This window comes from Lepisosteus oculatus, chromosome 1, assembly GCF_040954835.1.
Source record: "Lepisosteus oculatus isolate fLepOcu1 chromosome 1, fLepOcu1.hap2, whole genome shotgun sequence".
Taxonomy (NCBI): domain Eukaryota; kingdom Metazoa; phylum Chordata; class Actinopteri; order Semionotiformes; family Lepisosteidae; genus Lepisosteus; species Lepisosteus oculatus.
Genome location: NC_090696.1, coordinates 23,916,634 through 23,936,731, shown reverse-complemented (window position 1 = coordinate 23,936,731; position 20,098 = coordinate 23,916,634). Strand labels below are relative to the sequence as shown.

Below are 20,098 nucleotides of genomic sequence, written 5' to 3'. Positions count from 1 at the left end.
TTCAGAAACCAAATGCTTTTCATTAATATTCATTTGGCCCTCTGCTACAAAAAGTGTCGAATCCATTGAAAATCTCATTTGTATTCTAGTTTTAGAACAGTGCAGCACTCACGGAGTCACGGGCCATGCCTCTGGAGAGACCTGCTATTCTTCACAACTAAAATGTGAAAAATGAGCTCTGCCCTCTTGCTGCAAGAGGTGATTGGATGCCAACAGAAACAATTTCATTTGCAATGATACATTTTTAAGTGCTTTATAAATGAGATGACAAGTTTTATTGAGAATACGTTTGTCTCTTAAATAGACTCTTACAAATAATATTATAGCTCTTTATAGAAATATAGTTTGCAATGGGCCCTTGCCTTTACTGCAGTTGCCTAAATGGAGCTGTCTACTGCTTGGGTAGTTGGTACTGAGGACGATTTTTTTAGTCTGGGAGACAAGTGCAGAAAACATAAAAGCGTTGTTAGTCCCTCTCCCATCCTCTAGTTACAGAGTTGGTTTCACAGGATTCCTAGGATTGGCTGTTTGGGTTAGGTTGGTTTTTGAGGATTTCTAGAAAGGGGTGTGTTCCTTGGGGGGATGGGGTTTATTTGTAGTTTTTATGTTAATGTTTGTTTGTTTCCAAAATAAAAGTATGATCACACAAAAAAAAAGAAATGTAATATGTGTCAAGCATGTAAACACAACATCCAAACATTAGAAAATACTGAAGTGGTCAGTACATTTCCAGAAAGAAATATGACATTATTTTTTTAATCATTTGAATTAGCCATTTGCATTTTGAGAATGCATTTTAGTTTCTGTTCTCTCAACCCACGCATCACTAGTATATACTGTATACCACAACATACGGAGCAATGTATTGTTAATATTAAACACACCTGGAATTTGATTGTCAAATACCATTTGTTTATCTTAATGTAATAAGCTGTGCTGAACAATTTGGTGTATGTATACCAAATTTATTTTCAACTGGCTGAGTGCACTGAGACCTGTTTGAATGTTTTTGACAAATGCAATCTGACTGCCAAACCTTATAAAAGATCACCGTGTTCTGAATAAGGATCAATAAATCCAGCAAATCCTGTACATTGAGGTAGCATTTTCCATCTAGATTTCCTCTTGATTCAAATGTATGCTTTCAAGGGTTTCAAAGAAAAATAGTGAGAACTTCCTAAAATATATGCAAATTAACCACAACCAAATATTATAGGCCATATAAATTTAATATAATAGGATTTTTTACAGCAATATATAATAGTGTCTTTCCATGAACAAATATGATATGTTTTCTTTATAACAAGTTTCACTTCATTTTGCCTAACATTTTTGCAGGACTCTTTCCAGTGTTTTTTGGTTAAATCCAATATAACGGTCAAACCACATGAATAATACATACATTTTTGAGTAACATTTTAACATGCCCATAGAATAATATGACCACCACATTTCAGACTTTTATGCTACAAATGATCAAAATAGTTCTTGAAATTGAACTGTTTATTATAGATCAGTGCATATAAAGTATATACTGTATGATAGGGTTTAACAATATCCAGCAAAGTGCAATAGAGATAAATATACTGTACAGAGGAAAATCAGGAATCTCACATTGCCTTTTCATCAGGGAAGGTGAAAAATCCATATAAATATTTAGTTATATTTGAAGTTTGTCCCCTGGTAAATGGACTCTTAGTTGTGTTATACTTAATGTTTGTATAAATATAACATTTGTATAATTTTTGTATAAATATAACATTTGTATATTTTTTGTATGCCACCAAATTATATGTAGGTGCAAACTTTTCTCAAATTTGAAATACTGTATGATGTGCCAGCTATTATGGGTCAATATCCTTCAGAAGTTTTGAACTGAGACTTTAAAATTTCACAATACAATGGCAGCCAGGCAGCCTCCTTAGCTAATATGGAAACACTATTTTATCATGTTCTAACTGTATTATCTAGAGATAATACCAGGCTTGTAGTTAATTGGTTAAACCAGTTTTTTAGGAGAAGCAATATGCATTTGTGAAGCAAATTTAAATCAAGATTGAAATTAATCTAAGTTCCATTATATCTCAGTCTTTAATCTATCCCTGCTAAGGTGCCCATCACTCTGAAACACTATGGTGGATAGCGGAGGAGACAACAAATGACATTATCCTTATCATGCTTAAACTAGCTGAGCGTAAACTGTATTTGCAATTTTTTAAATTTTTTTTACAACAATTATGAATATACCTTGACTTGTTGTGAAAACAGCTTACTCCGAGCATAGAGGTGCATAGAAGATAAAAGAAGTAGTAAATAGCTGTTTTTATACAAAAAATATATCAGTATAAAGTTAAATTCAGTGTTGAATAAAAACATATTTCATAAGATCTATATTTAACTCTATATTTTTTGTCAAGCTCTTTTCCTCATCTCTGTTCAGAATATTTTAATGAACAATAGATTTTCATTTTCTTACGCTTTAATGAAAGTATCTAACATGGAAAAATCGTTCTTTTTTGTATGATTTTAATAAGAACTTCAATGACTTGAAACAGTGCTTATTATAATTAAAATTAAACTTTTTGTACAGTACGAGAAAGTGCTAAGTAATATGCAGAGAAAAATAACCCCTTAGTTCTCTACTTATACTGTATGCTATCACTGTTGAATGTTTATCATGTTTATGTTTCTGATGATTTGGATTTAATTTTCTATGCTATTGGAAGATTAGACAATAATACACTTTTGTATTTTATAACCAGTTTGTGTAGTTAATTGTTTAAGTTTTAAAATTTATTATTTATTACTGTGGAATGTAAATTTCATGGAATTGTTTTATAGAATGAGACTCGGCAAAGAAGAACAAATTATATTTAAGTTACACATTTGCAAAATATTATATCCATTATTATAGTTTCCATTATACTCAGAAAATAAATGAGGGAAGGGTGTGAACAATTTTTTCTGAGGTGCACTATAGCTTGTACTGGGCCTGAAGTAGCCAGTTACAACTATAACAATCATGCAAGAGGCAAAGAAATCAAAATCAAATTCCATGTGGACTTTAAAATCCTCATGCTCACCTTTAAGGCTCTGCATGGCTTGGCACCTCAGTACCTGTCTGAACTATTATCACCCTACTCCCCACCTCGCAACCTTCACTCTTCTAATTCTGCTCTCCTAACTTTCCCCCAAGCCCATCTACATTGTATGGGTGACAGGGCCCTCTCCTGTTATGCCCCCAAGCTCTAGAACTCTCTGCCCAAGGATATCGGATAGTCACCTTCTCAAAACTCCTTCAAATCCAGACTCAAAACCTTCTTCTTTAGAAGAACCTTTACTTAACTGGTTCCATTCTTCACCCCTCTGCTTTTCCTAGTCTCACCATCCGCGGTCTCCTCTCTATATTGTAATTGTGTTTTATCTTGTGTATTCTTTTTATTTATTGTTGTTCTCATTCTGTAAAAAGCTTTGAGAAGCCACCTTTAAAGGTGCTATATAAAATAAAGTTTATAATTATTACTGTATAGAAGAAAAATGATTAATCTAAATACTGTATAAAAAAAGAAAATAAATATTCCAAGGCATACCATAAGCATACTGTACATGACAGATATAAGCTTTAGATAGATGAAATAGGAAGACTTTGTGATGGGAATTGCTGTTTTGAGATCCTTGAATGCACAAAAAACATTATTCTTTCTAACGTGTTAATACCTTTTTTTGACCAGTGCAGATAAACAAAGGTTTAGTTTCCTGTCATAGGAAAGTAATTGTACCATTTCAAAGAAGATTTATGGAACTTGAAGTCAATAATAATACATATTTGGAAACACTGAATTTGCTTTGACAGAATTAGATTTAATAGGGAAATGTTTACTGTACATCCAAGTTGTTTTACTAATTCCAGCAGCTTTAAGGTCCTGTAACATATGTGGTGATACTACAATTTTTTCCACAAAATGCCAAGGGACTTCTAAAATAAATTTACCCACATTTTTAAGTTTTTTATTTAAACTTTCCATAGTAATATTTAAAATTAGGAACAGACAAACTGACGTGTAAGTTAGCATGCTGTGTTGCGGTTAATCATATTCATGGCTATCCTGTATATTATAATATTTTAATATTAATTTTAAAAAAATTGTGAACTTGCTCAATACAAATTGTAAGAAGGGAAAGATAACAGTAAAATATTTGTGTTAATTATGGAAATCCTACTTTGCAAGGAAAGCTCCAAAGGAGATCATATTGACTCTGCGACAAAGCATTATAATTACACTTAGAGACCTCCTACAAGGATGAATACATTTGTGAATATATAAGATAATTTTTGTCAATATGGGATAAAAGAGGCAATATATTTTTGGCAGTTGATTTACTGCAGGTTATTTTGTACCCTGATCCTTCCAAAAGCAGCAAGTAAAGATAAAATATCAGGAGTAGATTTCACAATGTTTGAAACATATAACAGGACATCTTTAGCACAGAGAAAGATAGCTTTCCTTGAGCCATTGATGTTAATTAGGTTCCAGAGATAATGCCAATAATAAGGGTGACAAGGTGAGAAGGTCATCCTTGTCTGGTACCTCTAGCTAAACAAAAGGGTTGAGATGGAACTACTATCAATTAAAAATCCAAAGTGCTCTATACACAACCAGAGGTAATTCTATTCAAGATGGCTAAAGTCCTTCTCTATACCCAAAGACAGGAAAGGACAAACCACAGGTTAAGGTTTATCAAATAAATGATATGAAGCAGATGCTAAATGGTATCAGAAGCTAATCAGCCTTTCATAAAACCTGTTTTGTTAAAATGGATTGTGACTCAAAACTAAAAAATACTTAAAATTATAACTAGAAATTACTGTTAATAAGAGAGATCCTACAGTATACTGTATGCTTAACAATTAATTGAATGCAGTAATGCATAATGCATTAAACTAACCCATTACCAGGCTAATTGTTTTAGCTCTGTCCACTAGAAAATGTGAATTTCTGTAACTTTTTAATAGTTTTTTTTAAATTCAATTATATGTTTATTTGGGGACTTTGATTAGGACAAGGAAGTGTATTTACCTCTTAAACAGGAATATCGTAGTAATATCCCATATTGTTTCTGGATTTCTGAGAATTTCTGAGTATTGTTTCTGTAAAATCTGAGCTGAATAATAACATATTCAACCAATTTTGTACAGAGTCAAGTTAAGTAAAAAATTATTTTGAAACAAAGATGTATTACATTTGACAATTTATGACTAGAATCAAATGAATATATTCATGTATTATGATAGAGACTGGTAGGAAGCTGATCAGAAGGGATCAGAAGGAAGTTCGATCTAACCACAGATATAACATGCAGAGACAGTCAATCTCAGAGAGTTATGTCTGGAAAAAATAATTGTACTGTTGTTTACTTTAACATTCTATTAAATATTTAACATTGTTGATAAATTTGGCTAATGCTTTAGAAAAAGAAATTGCAGTCGCCTCAACAATGGTAAAATTCAACAAAGGAAATAATTCTGAATATATCTAAGCATCTAATTTGAATTTCTAAATTTGATATGATTCCGAAATAACATTAGTATAACACCACTGGAGATATTAAAAATCCTCCCGTGATTCTCAGAAAATCAAAACAGCCTTGCGATTATGATTCTATTTTCGCAACATATGACAAACTATGGTTCCATGTATACTATGGGACCATGGGACATAAAAACAACACTGGGTTGTGTCATCCTTTGTAGCTATAATAATGGATAAAGATAAACCCAATAATCTCAGGAATGGTCAAATGAGCCAGCAGTGAGAAGCATAACACCAACATCACTGTTATATAATACAGTATAAAATTGTTTGCCAGATACTTTGAAGGGTAAACTTCGAAGGGCTGTCTTGTAAATTAGCAATCATTGTGGGTGAGGTGATAGCTGTTGGATGGGTGAAAGGCTACTCCTAGATATGAGATATTTAAAGAGATTTTAAAGAGAGTTTGACCATTGCAGACAACCTTGAGTTTATAAGGCTTAATTAGGAAATGTCTCATCCCATAACCAAGAGCTTATTCCTGACCAGTGCAAAGGCTCTCCTCTGAGCAGTTATATTGCTGTAACCTGAAAATAGATCTTACCAAAGTCTTACCATGGAAACAACTTTCATCCCTTGTAATATTAACTTCCTGTCATTGTACATATGTAAATTCAAAATCAACTATTACTGCTATCCTTAGTGTTGTGTAGTCTATGTGCTCATTAAATTTCAATGTGTGAACCCTCCAAGGAGGGAATCCACTTTGAGAGCATCCATGTAAAAAATTCGATCACATGCGATTTGACTGCTGAGCACAGCTTCTTTTGAGAAGTAGTATGTTAGTAAAAAACTGTGATCACGTGTTGGTAGTTTGTCATGCTTATCATTTATCATTGTCATGGCAATGTGCTCTAGAATCTCTGGCACAGTTTATTTAATTAAAAAGGTAATGCTGAGCTCTCCTTGGAAAATGACAGCAATTTGTTGGATTGTTTCTTTACAGAAAAAACTTTTTCCTTTAATTGAGACCACTAGATGAAATCTGTATGATAGCCAGTAATAGCAAACATAGTGGGAGTATGCCAGTTGTTGCTAGGTTGTCCAGATGCTTGCTAATCAAGATTTTTTATTTCCAATTTAATTTTTACTGTACTGTTATGGTCATTGCATCTAAACTACTATCACCATAGGTACCCTGAAAACACTGTTGAAAACACTGTTATTCAGGAGGCTGGGACGTTACACTGTCAAAATCTGCTGCAGCGGAATTATGACTGTAAAATCAGAAATCCCAGACTTTACCCGCAATAACAGACAGAGTAAAATGAAAAATAATAAAACAAAAATAACATCCTCTGTATAACATACTGAACCTATAAATAGGTTTAAAAAATAAAAAATAGCTAAAACATAATTAATACCCTAATGAGTGGGACATTGGTTTAATACAGAGGGGGGTCCCCACTTAACATAGTGCTGCTTTAAATCTCCCTGCTTTGACACCATTGTTTCTGTGCCCTGACTTCTGAATGCAGAACACCCTAACAAAGATACTCAGAGATTGTTGCTAGATATGTTAAAATACAAATATAGCCATCTACAATGCTCAAGGTGTCAGCAGATATACTGTGGTGTCATGAAGTACAGCGTGAAATAGTATTTCACCTTCTTCATAAAAAAATTTGCATTGATTTCACAACTCAAACTCAAACACTTGCTCATTTTGGGAAAGCACTGATGTGCTAATTTTAAACTAAATTTCCCATGAACACTTAAAAAGTTCAATTTAAAAACAATAACATCTACTTGAACGAACATAAGTTATTTAAGTACCTACTGTATAAACCAACAAGCCTGGGTGGGACCTGAAGTACCCAAGCAAACAGAACAGTTGATTTCTGGGAGGCATAGTTAATGTGTTAGTCTTATTTAGTAATTTTCTGTTCCTTCTTTGATTGATTAACTTCTTAATTATGTGTCCACAGATATGAACATTTGTTTTTCCTTAAAACGTTTTTTGCACATTTTACAATTTAGTGATATCGATTAATTTTAACTTTTCAACTATACAACTACAACAATGTTTCGGCTGTGGAGCCTTCTTCAGGTGTGAGGTTATTCAGGTGTGAGCCTTCCTCACACCTGAAGAAGGCTCCACGGCCAAAATGTTGTGTTTTCTTTCTGCTCTTTTCAGCATGAAATAAACCTATTACTTGTTCCTTTACAACCTGTGCATGCTGATGCAGCTACCCACCTGAACTATTTTACTGTTATGTCAACTATGGTACTAAATGTATTTGTCTAAAAAAATATATTTTAATTATATCTATTTTGTTTGGTTTGAATTACACAAAAAGAGGAATATGATCTAATTTGCTCAAATTGATGAATATTTTCATTTTAAATGCGCCTTTTGTGGGAAAAAGGTAATACCACAATGGGTTTTTGTGATTTCATATTAAATAGATGTTTAATCTAGGTTCCTCTGTAGATAAAAAAAACAAACTTAAAATAAAAATGGGTAAAGGGAATATCCAGGTTATTGGTAGAGAGAGCATAGGCATTGATTTCCCTGTCTCCACTCCAAAACGTTGCCAGCAGTTGGCAGAAAGCTGTTAAAATGCATGAGAGGTGTCATTGTCATGTTAATCTACCCAGTGTTGTTTTTTGTCAATGGACAACAGGTCAGTGAACTGCAGATACCATTTCTGCAAGGGGAATTAAGGAGAAATTGGTGCAGCATAGTGATCATTGTGATGATTCCTTTCGCCTAAAAGTTTTGTTATTATTTTTATAAGTAAACAAATAGTAAAGTCTGTTCTATTCACATCTGAATTCTGCCATTCCAGGTTTTATCCTGTCCCGCAGAAATTCAATGAGCATCACATTTTTGCCACAATGCTGCAAATATTATGAGAAAATGTTTTTGATTAATAATATCCTGTGTATCTCAGTTATTTAGTTTTTGAACAGAGTTTTTCATATTCTTTTATCTTTGAAACACTTCTGGTTTGTTTGCTTTCACTTCCTCTGCAAGCAATTATAACATCAGGAATTTTAATTATTTGTTTTAATTATTTTTGTCTTTAATTATTTATAAATTATCTGTTATATATAATATCTAAACAGTATATGTTATATAGAATGTTTTTGCAGTATAATGGAAAATGCAACTTCCTATCAAATAAACCCATCACTAAGCAACACTTGTAGTTTTTAATTTGGCTCTTGGTACTAAATACATAAAGTAAATATTACATTTCCCAGTCTCCACACATTACGTCATCCAATTAGAGTGACACATTTGCAGTTTAGTGATAGAATTCTCACTTGCCACATATGAAGCCTCTGGTCGATTCCTGTCAATGCACAAGCTATACTTTCTTTAACAAATTGTCCCTTGAGTATGATAAAGACTCTAATAATAAAATGAACATAATAAATAAGATAATAATATGTGTACTCTATCAACACTTTTATTAATTTTAAATATCACAATAAATGTTACATTTATCATAGATGTATTATTAAAAATAAATGTATAACTAAATTATATATAAATGAAATCATAATTTGAATCAAAATTGTAATTGGTTCGAATAATTGAATCTATTTGACCAGAATTTCATTTTGATTTAGAACAATAGCTGATTCATAGTAATTTGTAATAAATAAAATGTACAGGTTTTAAGGATAAAATGTATGTCTATGTTGTTACTGCAAAAAGCAGAGCACATGGCACATAAATGTCTTTGCAACGATGAACCTCCTTTGTGTAAAGCTATAAAACATGTTAATAATGTCTTGGGGGAGTAAAGAAAACTATGATTATTGTTTTTTTAAAGATCTTTTTTATATATCTGTTCAGTTATTTTATTAGCAAAGGACATTTTTCATATTTTAAAAATATTTGTTTAGTTAACAAATAAAATATTTTCAAGTGTTACTGAAGTCAACAAAATATTTTGTTAACTAAACTGTATCACAAATACAGTTTAGTTAACAAAATATTTTCAAATGTTACTGAAGTCTGTATTTGTGATACAGTAGCGTTTCCAATGTTGTTTTGCTACTTAGATCATCTTAATACATGGTGCCCATAACAAAACATACAGTATACTGTAATACAATTTCCTGGTACTTTTCCATGTTTATGTATTAGCTCTGCATGAAAACGACCGGCCTTTATGTAGGAAGTTGTTCATTATAACCTTTTTAATTATGTTGCTCAAAAGATGGGTAGAAACTTTAAACATCTTTTGAGTTGCATATTTATTTTAAAAAGAATACAATGAGAAACTCCTTAAATTACTTGTTCAGTTTTAAAAACACTGACACACCACTGAAGTATTACAACATGCAAGTTTAATCTTTTTTTAATGTAAGTGTTTCCTAATGTTGCCTCTTTATGGATAGAACTGCTATGGTTGCAATGAGATAATGGAGAGAGATTTCATTTTGCTATTCACACATATTCACAAAAATACTGTTATTCAAATGCAAAACATACACCCACTCTACCACCTCCCGCCCCCAGGCAGTCTGAGAAAGCAAATTGCAGGCATTGTTATCCTTGCATTCTGTAATTAAGTACATTAACAACTCAGTGTGTTACTAATGGTAAAGTTGTCTTTTCTTTTTTTAAAACTATGTACAGCATCCTTGGGTTTGGAAAGGTGCTTTATAAATAAAAGTTGATATTGTCAATAAAACAACTGCTAGGCCAGCTAGATATTGTGGTGCATCTCATTTGGTTTTTGGTAAAAGCTTGTGACAATTACATTTTTTCTAGAATTTCAGAAATGATTGCATAGTGTTTCACACAGATGTGCTAATCTGCCTTTCAATTGTGCTGCCCTGCCTTCCTCTATGAACAATGAAAAACAGAAACTCATGGAGAAAGACATCCTCACAGGAAAAATGCCTTTAACAGGCTGCGTAGGCTGCAAAGGAACAAGTAATAGGTTTATTCCATGCTGAAAAGAGAAGAAAGAGAACACAACGTTTCGTTCGTGGAGCTCACACCTGAAGAAGGCTCCACGGCCGAAACGTTGTGTTTTCTTTCTTCTCTTTTCAGCATGGAATAAACCTATTACTTGTTTTTATGTGTTCATTTGCTTTTAAATGCAATATGTTTTTAACACCACTTACATATATTTTAATAATCAAGTAATCAAAATCTAAAATAAAATATATATATAACTATTTTTTATACAAAGAAGTATGCTGGTTTTAGTATTATACAATATTGTGTAAACATATCTAAACATTTTGGAGCCATGGTAGCTCTGAGGGAAAGGGCATCTAGCTCCTGATCGGTAGGTCCCGTGTTCAATCCCAGGTAGGGGCAAGCGATGTATGTTCTATTTCAGCCTTCCAGGTGGCTCCCAGGTCCACTCAGCCTACTTTCCAAATGAGTACCAGGGGTTAATCCTTCTGGAGGTAATAGGCTGGCCGGAGAATGATGCTGACCATATCGCTCCCACTTCCAGTGTCGGATGGTTGAAAAAAATAGTGGCCCTTGACCCCCATTCCCCCATGGGCCTTTATGGCCTGAAAAGGGGAACTAACCTACCTATGTAAACATTTAATACAGTACTGATTAATACAGTACTCATCTGATAACCACACACAATTCACATACTGTACTTCACAGCACCACTTGACAGTTTTGCAGAAGTGCAGTCCTGCATGAGGAAAAAATAAAAATGCCATAATATAGTGCTGTCCGGGATACTGAGGTGCCTATTATTTCATGCATAATACACTATGTCATTGACGTGCATGTTCTGTTTAAACACAGAAAACATGAATGTTCACTACTGTAGACTTACATTGTTATGTCCGGGTTCAAATAACGGTTGAATTACATTGGTTCTTAAATATGTCGCCCTTAACGTTCTCACAGGAATTTTTATGTTCTCTCAGTCCCCATTAACCTCTGTTTCCGTTATTTCTTGTGGCCGATAATTTCCTGCTTATTTGTAATTCACTTTACACCCCGATTTTACTGTCCCCATTAAAGATGTTAAATGGGGAGCCCCTGTACAACTAAATATCAATATCCAAAGTAATTTATGTGGACATTTTATTTGCATACAGTTTACATCTTTAATTAAAATGTTTTGAAATATTATTAACATAATACTTTCTTTTGTTGTTGCAGTCTGTTCCCAGTTTTCAAGAGGAGTTTATGCTATTTTTGGATTCTACGATAAGAAGTCTGTGAATACGATAACATCATTTTGTGGAACTCTACACGTCTCTTTTATTACACCAAGCTTCCCTGCAGATGGATTACATCAGTTTATTTTGCAAATGCGGCCTGATATCAAGGGACCCCTACTTAGTCTGATTGAGTATTACAAATGGGACAAGTTTGCATATCTGTATGACAGTGACAGAGGTAAGTGAAAAGGGAAAAGGGAATGAATTACTTTTCCATTATCTTTTGTGAAATGTCAATATGTAAACTCAAAACTAAAGCAGCAGGACCAAATGATCTCTGTACTGCCTTAGCTTTTAAATGCACTGTTATTTTCAAACTCGTATAGAAATCTTTCTTATTTCTTCTTTATATGAATTTAAAATTGAAAACACGGCACAGATAAAAAATATAGCATTGAACAAAATGGTATGATGCTATTGTAAATCAATTGCGTGGAATATTTCTTTACAGTCCTGAAATAAATCTTTCAAGTGAAGCTATAAACAAATATTGGATCATTGCACTAAATAACCCAATTCCCATAAATAAAATCACATCGGCATGCCAATTGCAGCACTGCAATTGATTTATGCATTTGCAATATGAAAGCCAAAAGGATTGCTTTGTGTTCCTACCAGAGTGCATCTGCATGGAAAGTGAATGCTTGTTCTAGTTCCAAGTATTTTATTCCTTAGTTTCTAAAGCCTTCGTGATGTGTCATGTTTACTTATTTATTTTGATTAAAGACAGTTGTACAGTTGGTTCTTAAGCAATAATCATAACTTAAATTGTTTCAATGACTGTATGGTACTGCAAACCAATTAATTAAAGAAGTCTTAAACTTAATTTTGTATACCATTTGACTTTCCAGAAAGCAATTAAAATACATATTCCTGATATTTTCCATTTCCTTAGAGAGTTACTGCTGTTACAACTTTCTGTCACTTCCTGCCATTATGTGGGTTATGATAAATAACTAATACACCTTTAATAGTAGTCTTTTGGGTAAAATTCTTTATTACTTTCAGGAATTTTAATCGAACCCCTAAACATTTGTGATCCAAGCTAATGACATGGGACTATCTAAAGTTAGTTACAATGTATTACATAGCATTTCCTGTTCTTTAGAGCTCTTTTCCTGTGAATCTTTTTGTATTATAATGTACAAAACAACCTTATTTGTTTGCAGTGATAGCAAATGTATCAGATCTTCTAAACACGCAAAACCAGATTACTGCTATACTTTAGGCGTCAATAGCAGTCACCTTCTCCAGATTTAGATATTTTGCGGTAGCTCTTTATCAGTACTTTATGTTTTTTTTCCCGTAATCCAATTCTTAACCTAAATCCAATCATTTCCTTGCACTCAATTTTAAGATTAAATGTGCTGTGGACATTTATTTCTTCCCACAACTTTTAAGTGTTAAGTCATAAATCTAAATATTAGCAACAATTACTCAATTAACCTTGATTAGATTAGTAAAAATGTATTCGGCTGTTACTTTACCACATATTAGAGTGAAATCAGGAACCTGGATGTGCTTCTCTAGATTTACTGTACCTATATCCAGAACAAGTGATGCTCATGCCTTTGTGCGTGCAGGACAAGGTTCTATGTACAGTATGTCACATGCTTTACTGTTAACTACTTCATCTGTTACTTAGTATCTCTTCTTTTTCTAAACTCAAGCTGATTATACCCTGAGACTTTGTAATTTTTTAGCTGTAATTATAATTCCATACAATTGCAAATAGTAGATGTAAGTCTTAATAGTTTGTGTTTGGCTTTGTCCCTAATCTTGTCGATGGGCACTATATTTACAGTTTAAAAAACAAATACAGTTTCTTTTTTATTCTCATTTTATCCCTGAATAAAATAATTATATAATAAATATGTATGCTAACTCTTTTAATGTTTCTTAGAATATTGATATTCATTTAATGTTATTTTCTGTTGTGGAATTGTTATTAGTTTTTTTAATGTTGATTACTGTTGGATTCTCCTTGAATACACAGTATTTTTGCTTTTTTTGTCTTCAGGTGTTTTTCTTAGGTGATTAGATCCTGCTACTCCTAATAACTTTAAACAAGACATTAAATTTATTAAGGGGAAATTATTTTTTTAAAAGATGATACAGTTTTATTGCACTTTCATATTTTGCCATTTGCTTCAATCTTTCTTGCTATGGAGTCCACCCTATAAATGTGATAAAATGCCATACTACAATTATCATGCCTGTCTCCACTGATGTGATACGGGGTGAGCTAGTATTTCCGCGGAAGACAACCATACCTATACTCACCTGTAATTCAGTGGCAGTTACTATGAATACTAGCCTGACAGGAATTCTTGTTTCATCTGGGGGCAATCTCCTTATGTGCACCACCGGTTGGTCAAGTTACTTAAGCTATGAATCGGCTGTGCTCATGAACTTTGTCATAAAGTTCACTACTTTCCTAGCTTAGCTATGACTACCTAGATCTCGCTGTTTATTTCCTGAATTCAGGACCCACACTTCACCCTAACTACGTTCACTGGTTTCTCGTCTTGTGGTGTGTATGGTGTCATTAGGTTTATGTTTCCCTGAGCTCCAAGTGTGGCTTTCCCTTTGTGCAGTGCTTCTATGTTTACCCATCTTTGAACTTCGCCTGTCTTGGACTCAACTCTGAACTGCATTTCAGCTGCTTTACCCTGCTCTGCACACACTATGATCCCTGCTCACTCTCACACCTGACTCCTGCCTGCTCTTGGGTTTATCTCAGGAAAATAGACTGCTGCATAGACTACCAGAAGCAGTGGACATACTGTATTATAACAATTATTTTAGTAGTCTGCAGAAAGACATTCCCTGTGAGTTGGGCTATCGCCTGTAAAACAGTCTTTGGTACTTTATTGGTGAAAACCAAAAACATTTCATATTTGTAGGTTAAGTAAGTCAAACTTCATTGTCAAAAAATGACAACAGTGTGGCTCGATTTAGGGTATCCTGAGAAATCTTGTTTCCCACTCCCACTTCTTCCCACACTCTTGTGATGGCCATGTGCTTAAGCTGTGAGTGGTGTTTTTTATTGGTCTGAAACATAGTATACCTACATCGCATGATTTGGCAGAATATGTCAACTTCAAAATGCAATCTCTGCTCCAAATAATGTTTCCATATTTTCACTCTCTTCAGCCATACCTTTCATCTAATACTGAATATAAAATTGTGTTATCCTGGTTTAACATGGCTCGTTAATCCTTAACAAAGAATTGTCTTCATTTACACCTTATGATTATAATGCCCCTCTTCCCATGGCACGGTGGGCTGTGGTCTCACCTGTAAGGCTGTTGGATTGATTTCGCCTTAGGAAAACTGCACTACACATTAATCCCATTTAACAAAGGTGGATATTTACAGCTTTTCCACAACTGAAGTTTTAGCAGTGTTATACTTTGTTCCTTTAAAACTTGTAGTCATCCAGTAAAGTATAACGTTAATAAAATGGCTTTTAATAGTATTAGGCTTTTTTTAGATTTTTTCCCTTCTTGTTTCCATAGAGATTCACCTTTAATTGAACAAATCACAGAAGACTTTACAGCATCAAAAATTAAAACCAAAGGCAATGACAAACTTAATTTCAGTTCTTCACATCAAATCAGGGAAATTTTATAGAATTACTGAATTGGAAATCCCTAAAGTCCCGTAAACATTTCAAAGTTCAGATTTAGAAATGAAGAAAAAAGCTACCCTTCCCTTCTTCATTCTAATGACATGCTTTGCATGTACTGTATATGCAAGTATGCCCTAGCTTCTTGTCCAACATGTCTTCCCACCTCACATCCTGTATTTCTGTGTTGAACACAGAAAGACTCTAGGAAATGTTAAATATGGTCATGTACAGTATGTCACTACTGCTGAAGAGAAAACTACATTTAAAATGCTCTCAAGGAAACACAAATGCATTGCATCATCATGTAGCAGTTACAATATGATCTAATTACAGTATTTTACATCTGAGACCAGATTGTAACAAATGTTAATGCAATGTCACTGGTTCACTGTTTCCATTTCCCTCTTGCTCTGAGTGTGCACTGTGACTGCATGATTGCAGGGGGCTTAGCCACTGCAGCTCTGTGCGTTAAGTGGGGCATGCTGCAGTCACATGGCACTCAAAGCAGAGAAGAAGGAATATGAGTGGAGGGACCCTCAGGGGGGTGATTCTGCATTCGGCAAATTAAGGTATCTTCCCCGGTGTCACCGCAGCCAGATGTGGGATGAACAGTTAAAGGCTTCCCATATTCTCTTTTTTATCTTGCACTGCAATTGATTTGGGTTTCTTGGAATCATGTTAAATGTGACATCATTGACTAGACATATTATTTTTTACAGCTAAATAGCTGCTGTGTAAAATGTACAGTACATATGAATCTTAAAAAGTTAATTTCAAAATCTGTTACAGTTGCAGAGTTGAAAATGGGTCATAATCACTAATTAGGGTATAATCAAATAATAATGGACTCAGCTGGAACTGAAAATGGTTTGCACTGTGGTTACAAAGAGCTGGACTGTGAAGCTGCACTGCTCTTCTGTCAATTATGGCTGCTGTGTTAAGCTGAATATCAGCAAATGTAAAATGACATGATAACAAGCGAGCTATAACGGGGTGATTAGAAATCGTAGTCAAAAGGAATAGCGCAAAGTCCAAAAAAATAGAAAAGTAACAAATCTTCAATACCAACCAAAGTTACGTTCCAAATACCAGGAGCTACAAACCAATACTGAACAAAGGTAGAGACAGACAGCATGGTTTAAATAGACTGAAGGGGAGGCGTGGTCAACCCACACCTCCCCAGAGGGGGTGAAATAAGGCGTGACTGTGTAGGTGCCCTCTGGTGGCTGGATGCCAGTACTGTAACATGCTGGTCATCGCAAGTGTAACTCTTTTTATTAATTTTAATGTTTCGGTACATAACAAAGGAGAAACACGATCAATAGAATCCTCTCTTGCTCTCTCTCGGGCTCTGTGATACCCACTCCAAGAATCCTACCAATGGACCTTAGAAATTAAATCATACACTAACGAAGTGCAGTGAAATGCAGTGCAGTGAAATTCATGCCTCCACAGAGGTACCATAAATTCAGATAATAGAAGTCTTCATGTAATTAAGATCAATGGTGATCAGTATTTGGTGGTGCCAAGGGAGGGAATATGGAGTGGCAACATCTTTGTGTTACTAGAGAGGGCTACTAACCTTTCCATTTCTGTTGCAGTGAGAGTTTAAAATTGGAGCCAGCACAAACAACAAAAACTCCAAGTGAAAGAAGGGATATGCTTCTTTAAAATAGTGGACATAGAAGAACAAGATATCTGTCTCCAATACCTAGCCATATCTAAGCATTCTCAGAACTTGTAAAAGTTGATTTATTAATACCAGGGACATTGTATTAGGGAATTTCCTCCTTTATAATATTCAAATTCTAAGAGTCAAAGGTTTGTAGGAGGCCTCTAGATGGAATACATATTCAGTATAAATCTGACAAATGCATTGTGTTCTTAAACTCATGGGTGCCATAGGTACAAACTGTAGAATGCAGTTGTAAATAAAAAAGAAGGCAAAGCCAAATTAACTGTATTGTAATTTTAAGTCCAGATACCCCATCAAAAACATACTTGCAAGTATGTGCGAGAAGGTGTGTCCTTTTGTTCCTTGAACATTGATATTGTCTTCCGGGATACATTTTCAAATGCCAAATTTTTATTTTATCTAACAAAGTCTTTAGATCAAAGAAAAATCTAAAAAAAGGGGATTTCAAACATTTATTAAAGTAATTTTCCCTTCAGAGTCTTTCTAAAAATCATCCATGTTATATTTTATTTAAAGAGATACTGTAGAAGGAGCCCTTTAGAGATTTAGCTGTGCAATTGTAAATTCCCAGATGCAGACCAATACTGTAATCAGTATAGAGGTTAATAATAATAATAATAATAATAATAATAATAATAATAATAATAATAACATCGCTTTATTAACCCTATACAATGTTTTGCATTAGGAATTTGTCTTTTTGCATACCCCAGCTTGCTCTCCATAAAATTCTCAGGCCAAAAGTTTTTTTTCTAAAGGACATTTTTTGTTGCTATTTTTCAGGTATTTTTAAAGATTCTGTATGGAGAGCATAAGTATAAGTATACTGATATTTAGACATGATCCTGCAGATATATTCTCCTTAATAATGATATTTTATCATAAAAATAAAGTAAAAAATACAGTTAGTGAAAAAAACAAGTGAGAATATAATTCCATTAAAAAAATGTAGTAATATACAAATATGTAAACAAAATAAGATATATTGAGGGAAGTTATTTTCTAAAGTGTGGAGAGTGTGGAGAAGATTGTCACACAGCTTGTTAATAAACTGGTATAAGTCACGTAGCGATGAGTTGGTCAGGACCCTATGCAGACGGTATAATCCAGAAGTAAGTAAAACAGATAGTGCACTGGTGCTTGGGGTGCTTGGACAGGGCGAACAAGTCCAGAGGAGTCCAAGGGGTAATCCAGGGTGAAGTCCAAAAGTACAGAGCTGGGTGATCCATCCAAAAAAAAGACAAAACAAGGTTTAAAAAACGGAATTGGATCCGGTGCAGGGGCGGGGAATAAAAATGGGTTAATGAGGCCAGGCGCTCCGAGCCCCAGACTCAGATGGTCAAGATGCTGTGGTGAAGCCGATGCTGTCGGGTCTCTCCTGGACCTGCTGGTAGGCGGGCTTCCAGGTGTCCATCTTCCAATAATGAGCCCAGAATAGTGAGATCGTCTGGCCTAAGTAAGGAGGGGCTGGATAGGAGGCAGGTGCACATAATCGACTACAAAGTGAAAGAACCTGAGCGCCCTTAAGAGGAGGGTTTACGATCGTGGCATATCACAGATGACACAGCAGTATTACCAACTCAGAAACTGACCTCCTCAGATCTGTGAAACTAAGCTTGGGCCTGGTTGGTACAGGAATAGGAGACCTCTTAAAACGTGGTTGCTGTTATAGGTGGTGTTGGTAGGTGTTATTCTTTCCTCTACACTAGAATGTCCCAGTATGCTGACTGGGGAAACTGGAAACGTGAACATTCTTGTATATCTAAATGCCTCCCCTAATTCAATTGTTAATTTTTCAGTTCTCCATCTAATCAGTTGTGTATTGAGACTGCCTCTGCATAATGGCTATTGTACATCAATCAAGTAGGTCCCCACCTATGCTGTATGCAAAGTGTGTTGGGGTCTTTTGGAATGAAAACATAAAACAGAGGCTTATTGGTTTGGCAAATTGGATTGCAGATCATGACCTGTCTTTGGTGGTGACAAGGTGGAGAACACTGTTAAAGTCTTACTGAACTTTTTTGTAAGTTAGATGACTTGTAGTTATTCATGTTGCTCTGCTTGTTTTGATGAGCTGTCTGAGGGTGCCATGTTTAAGGAGTTCACAGTTGCTGGACCAGTCTCTTTATTGTATTCTAAAAGATAAACAGAGTAGAAAGTATTTCCTCCTTAATTTCAATATTTATCAAGATGTGGTCCTTTTCAAAAAGCCAATGTTTCCTCTTTCGAACACCTATTGGTTTATTTTTTCTGTATAGTTTGCATGTTAGAGCTGGTATAAGTGTGGGGTCCAAGAAATCAGCCATGAAGAAGTCACTGACAATCTAACAGGAGCAGGAGGAGCCAGACCTTGAAGCCTCAGCAGTAGCTGTTTACTGGACATCCAAAGTGCCAGTAATGCCAAGAGCTAAGTTGAAGAGAATTGTCCATATGTTAGGTTACACAAGCAACGTGGTGATTGACAAAATGAAGTCTTGTCTTGTATGAAGAAAATAAAACACAAAACATAAGCCGATTTCCTAAAAAAACATATTTTCCAGCTAATCCCAGTTTGTTTCAGATCACCTTAGGGTATTCAAGAGTCCCCAGCCCCGAGCCGCCCAACCATTGTGCAAGGAGGCCCAGCTAACACAGTCAAGGAAAAGGAAGCAGACAATGATGCCCTATCAAGAGCCACTTACAGTACAACCTAAACTCAAGAAATTATGAAAACATTCTTCAATTATGAGCAAATGTGAGGGGTGGGAAACAGTAAGGACCAATAACAGACATTGCTGTACCGTATACATTTCTAGCACATAGCCTGTATGGTTCCAACATAAATATCTGTTCTTTCAAAATGTGGACCACCACCTTACTTCAGTTTAGACAGTCACAATGAGTATACTGTAGCATTTGTTTAGCTTCTTTAATGTATTTCCTAAAAAACATTTTTACTGCATACTTTGTCTGCTATTTTGGTTTATTGCCAAAACCCCTGTTAATCAACTATTGAACTTATTGAAC

General features: G+C 34.5%; 1 protein-coding gene across 6 annotated transcripts in view; it reads left to right on the top strand.

Moving 5' to 3' along the window:
- Window positions 1–20,098, top strand: part of gria2b (glutamate receptor, ionotropic, AMPA 2b) — a 71,532-nt gene that overhangs the window by 19,684 nt on the left and 31,750 nt on the right. For all 6 annotated transcript variants that reach the window (XM_006629475.3, XM_006629474.3, XM_069187904.1 and 3 more), the window contains exon 3: window positions 11,701–11,940. In XM_006629475.3, the coding sequence (XP_006629538.2) occupies window positions 11,701–11,940 (240 nt within the window). The remainder of the gene's footprint in view (window positions 1–11,700; window positions 11,941–20,098) is intronic.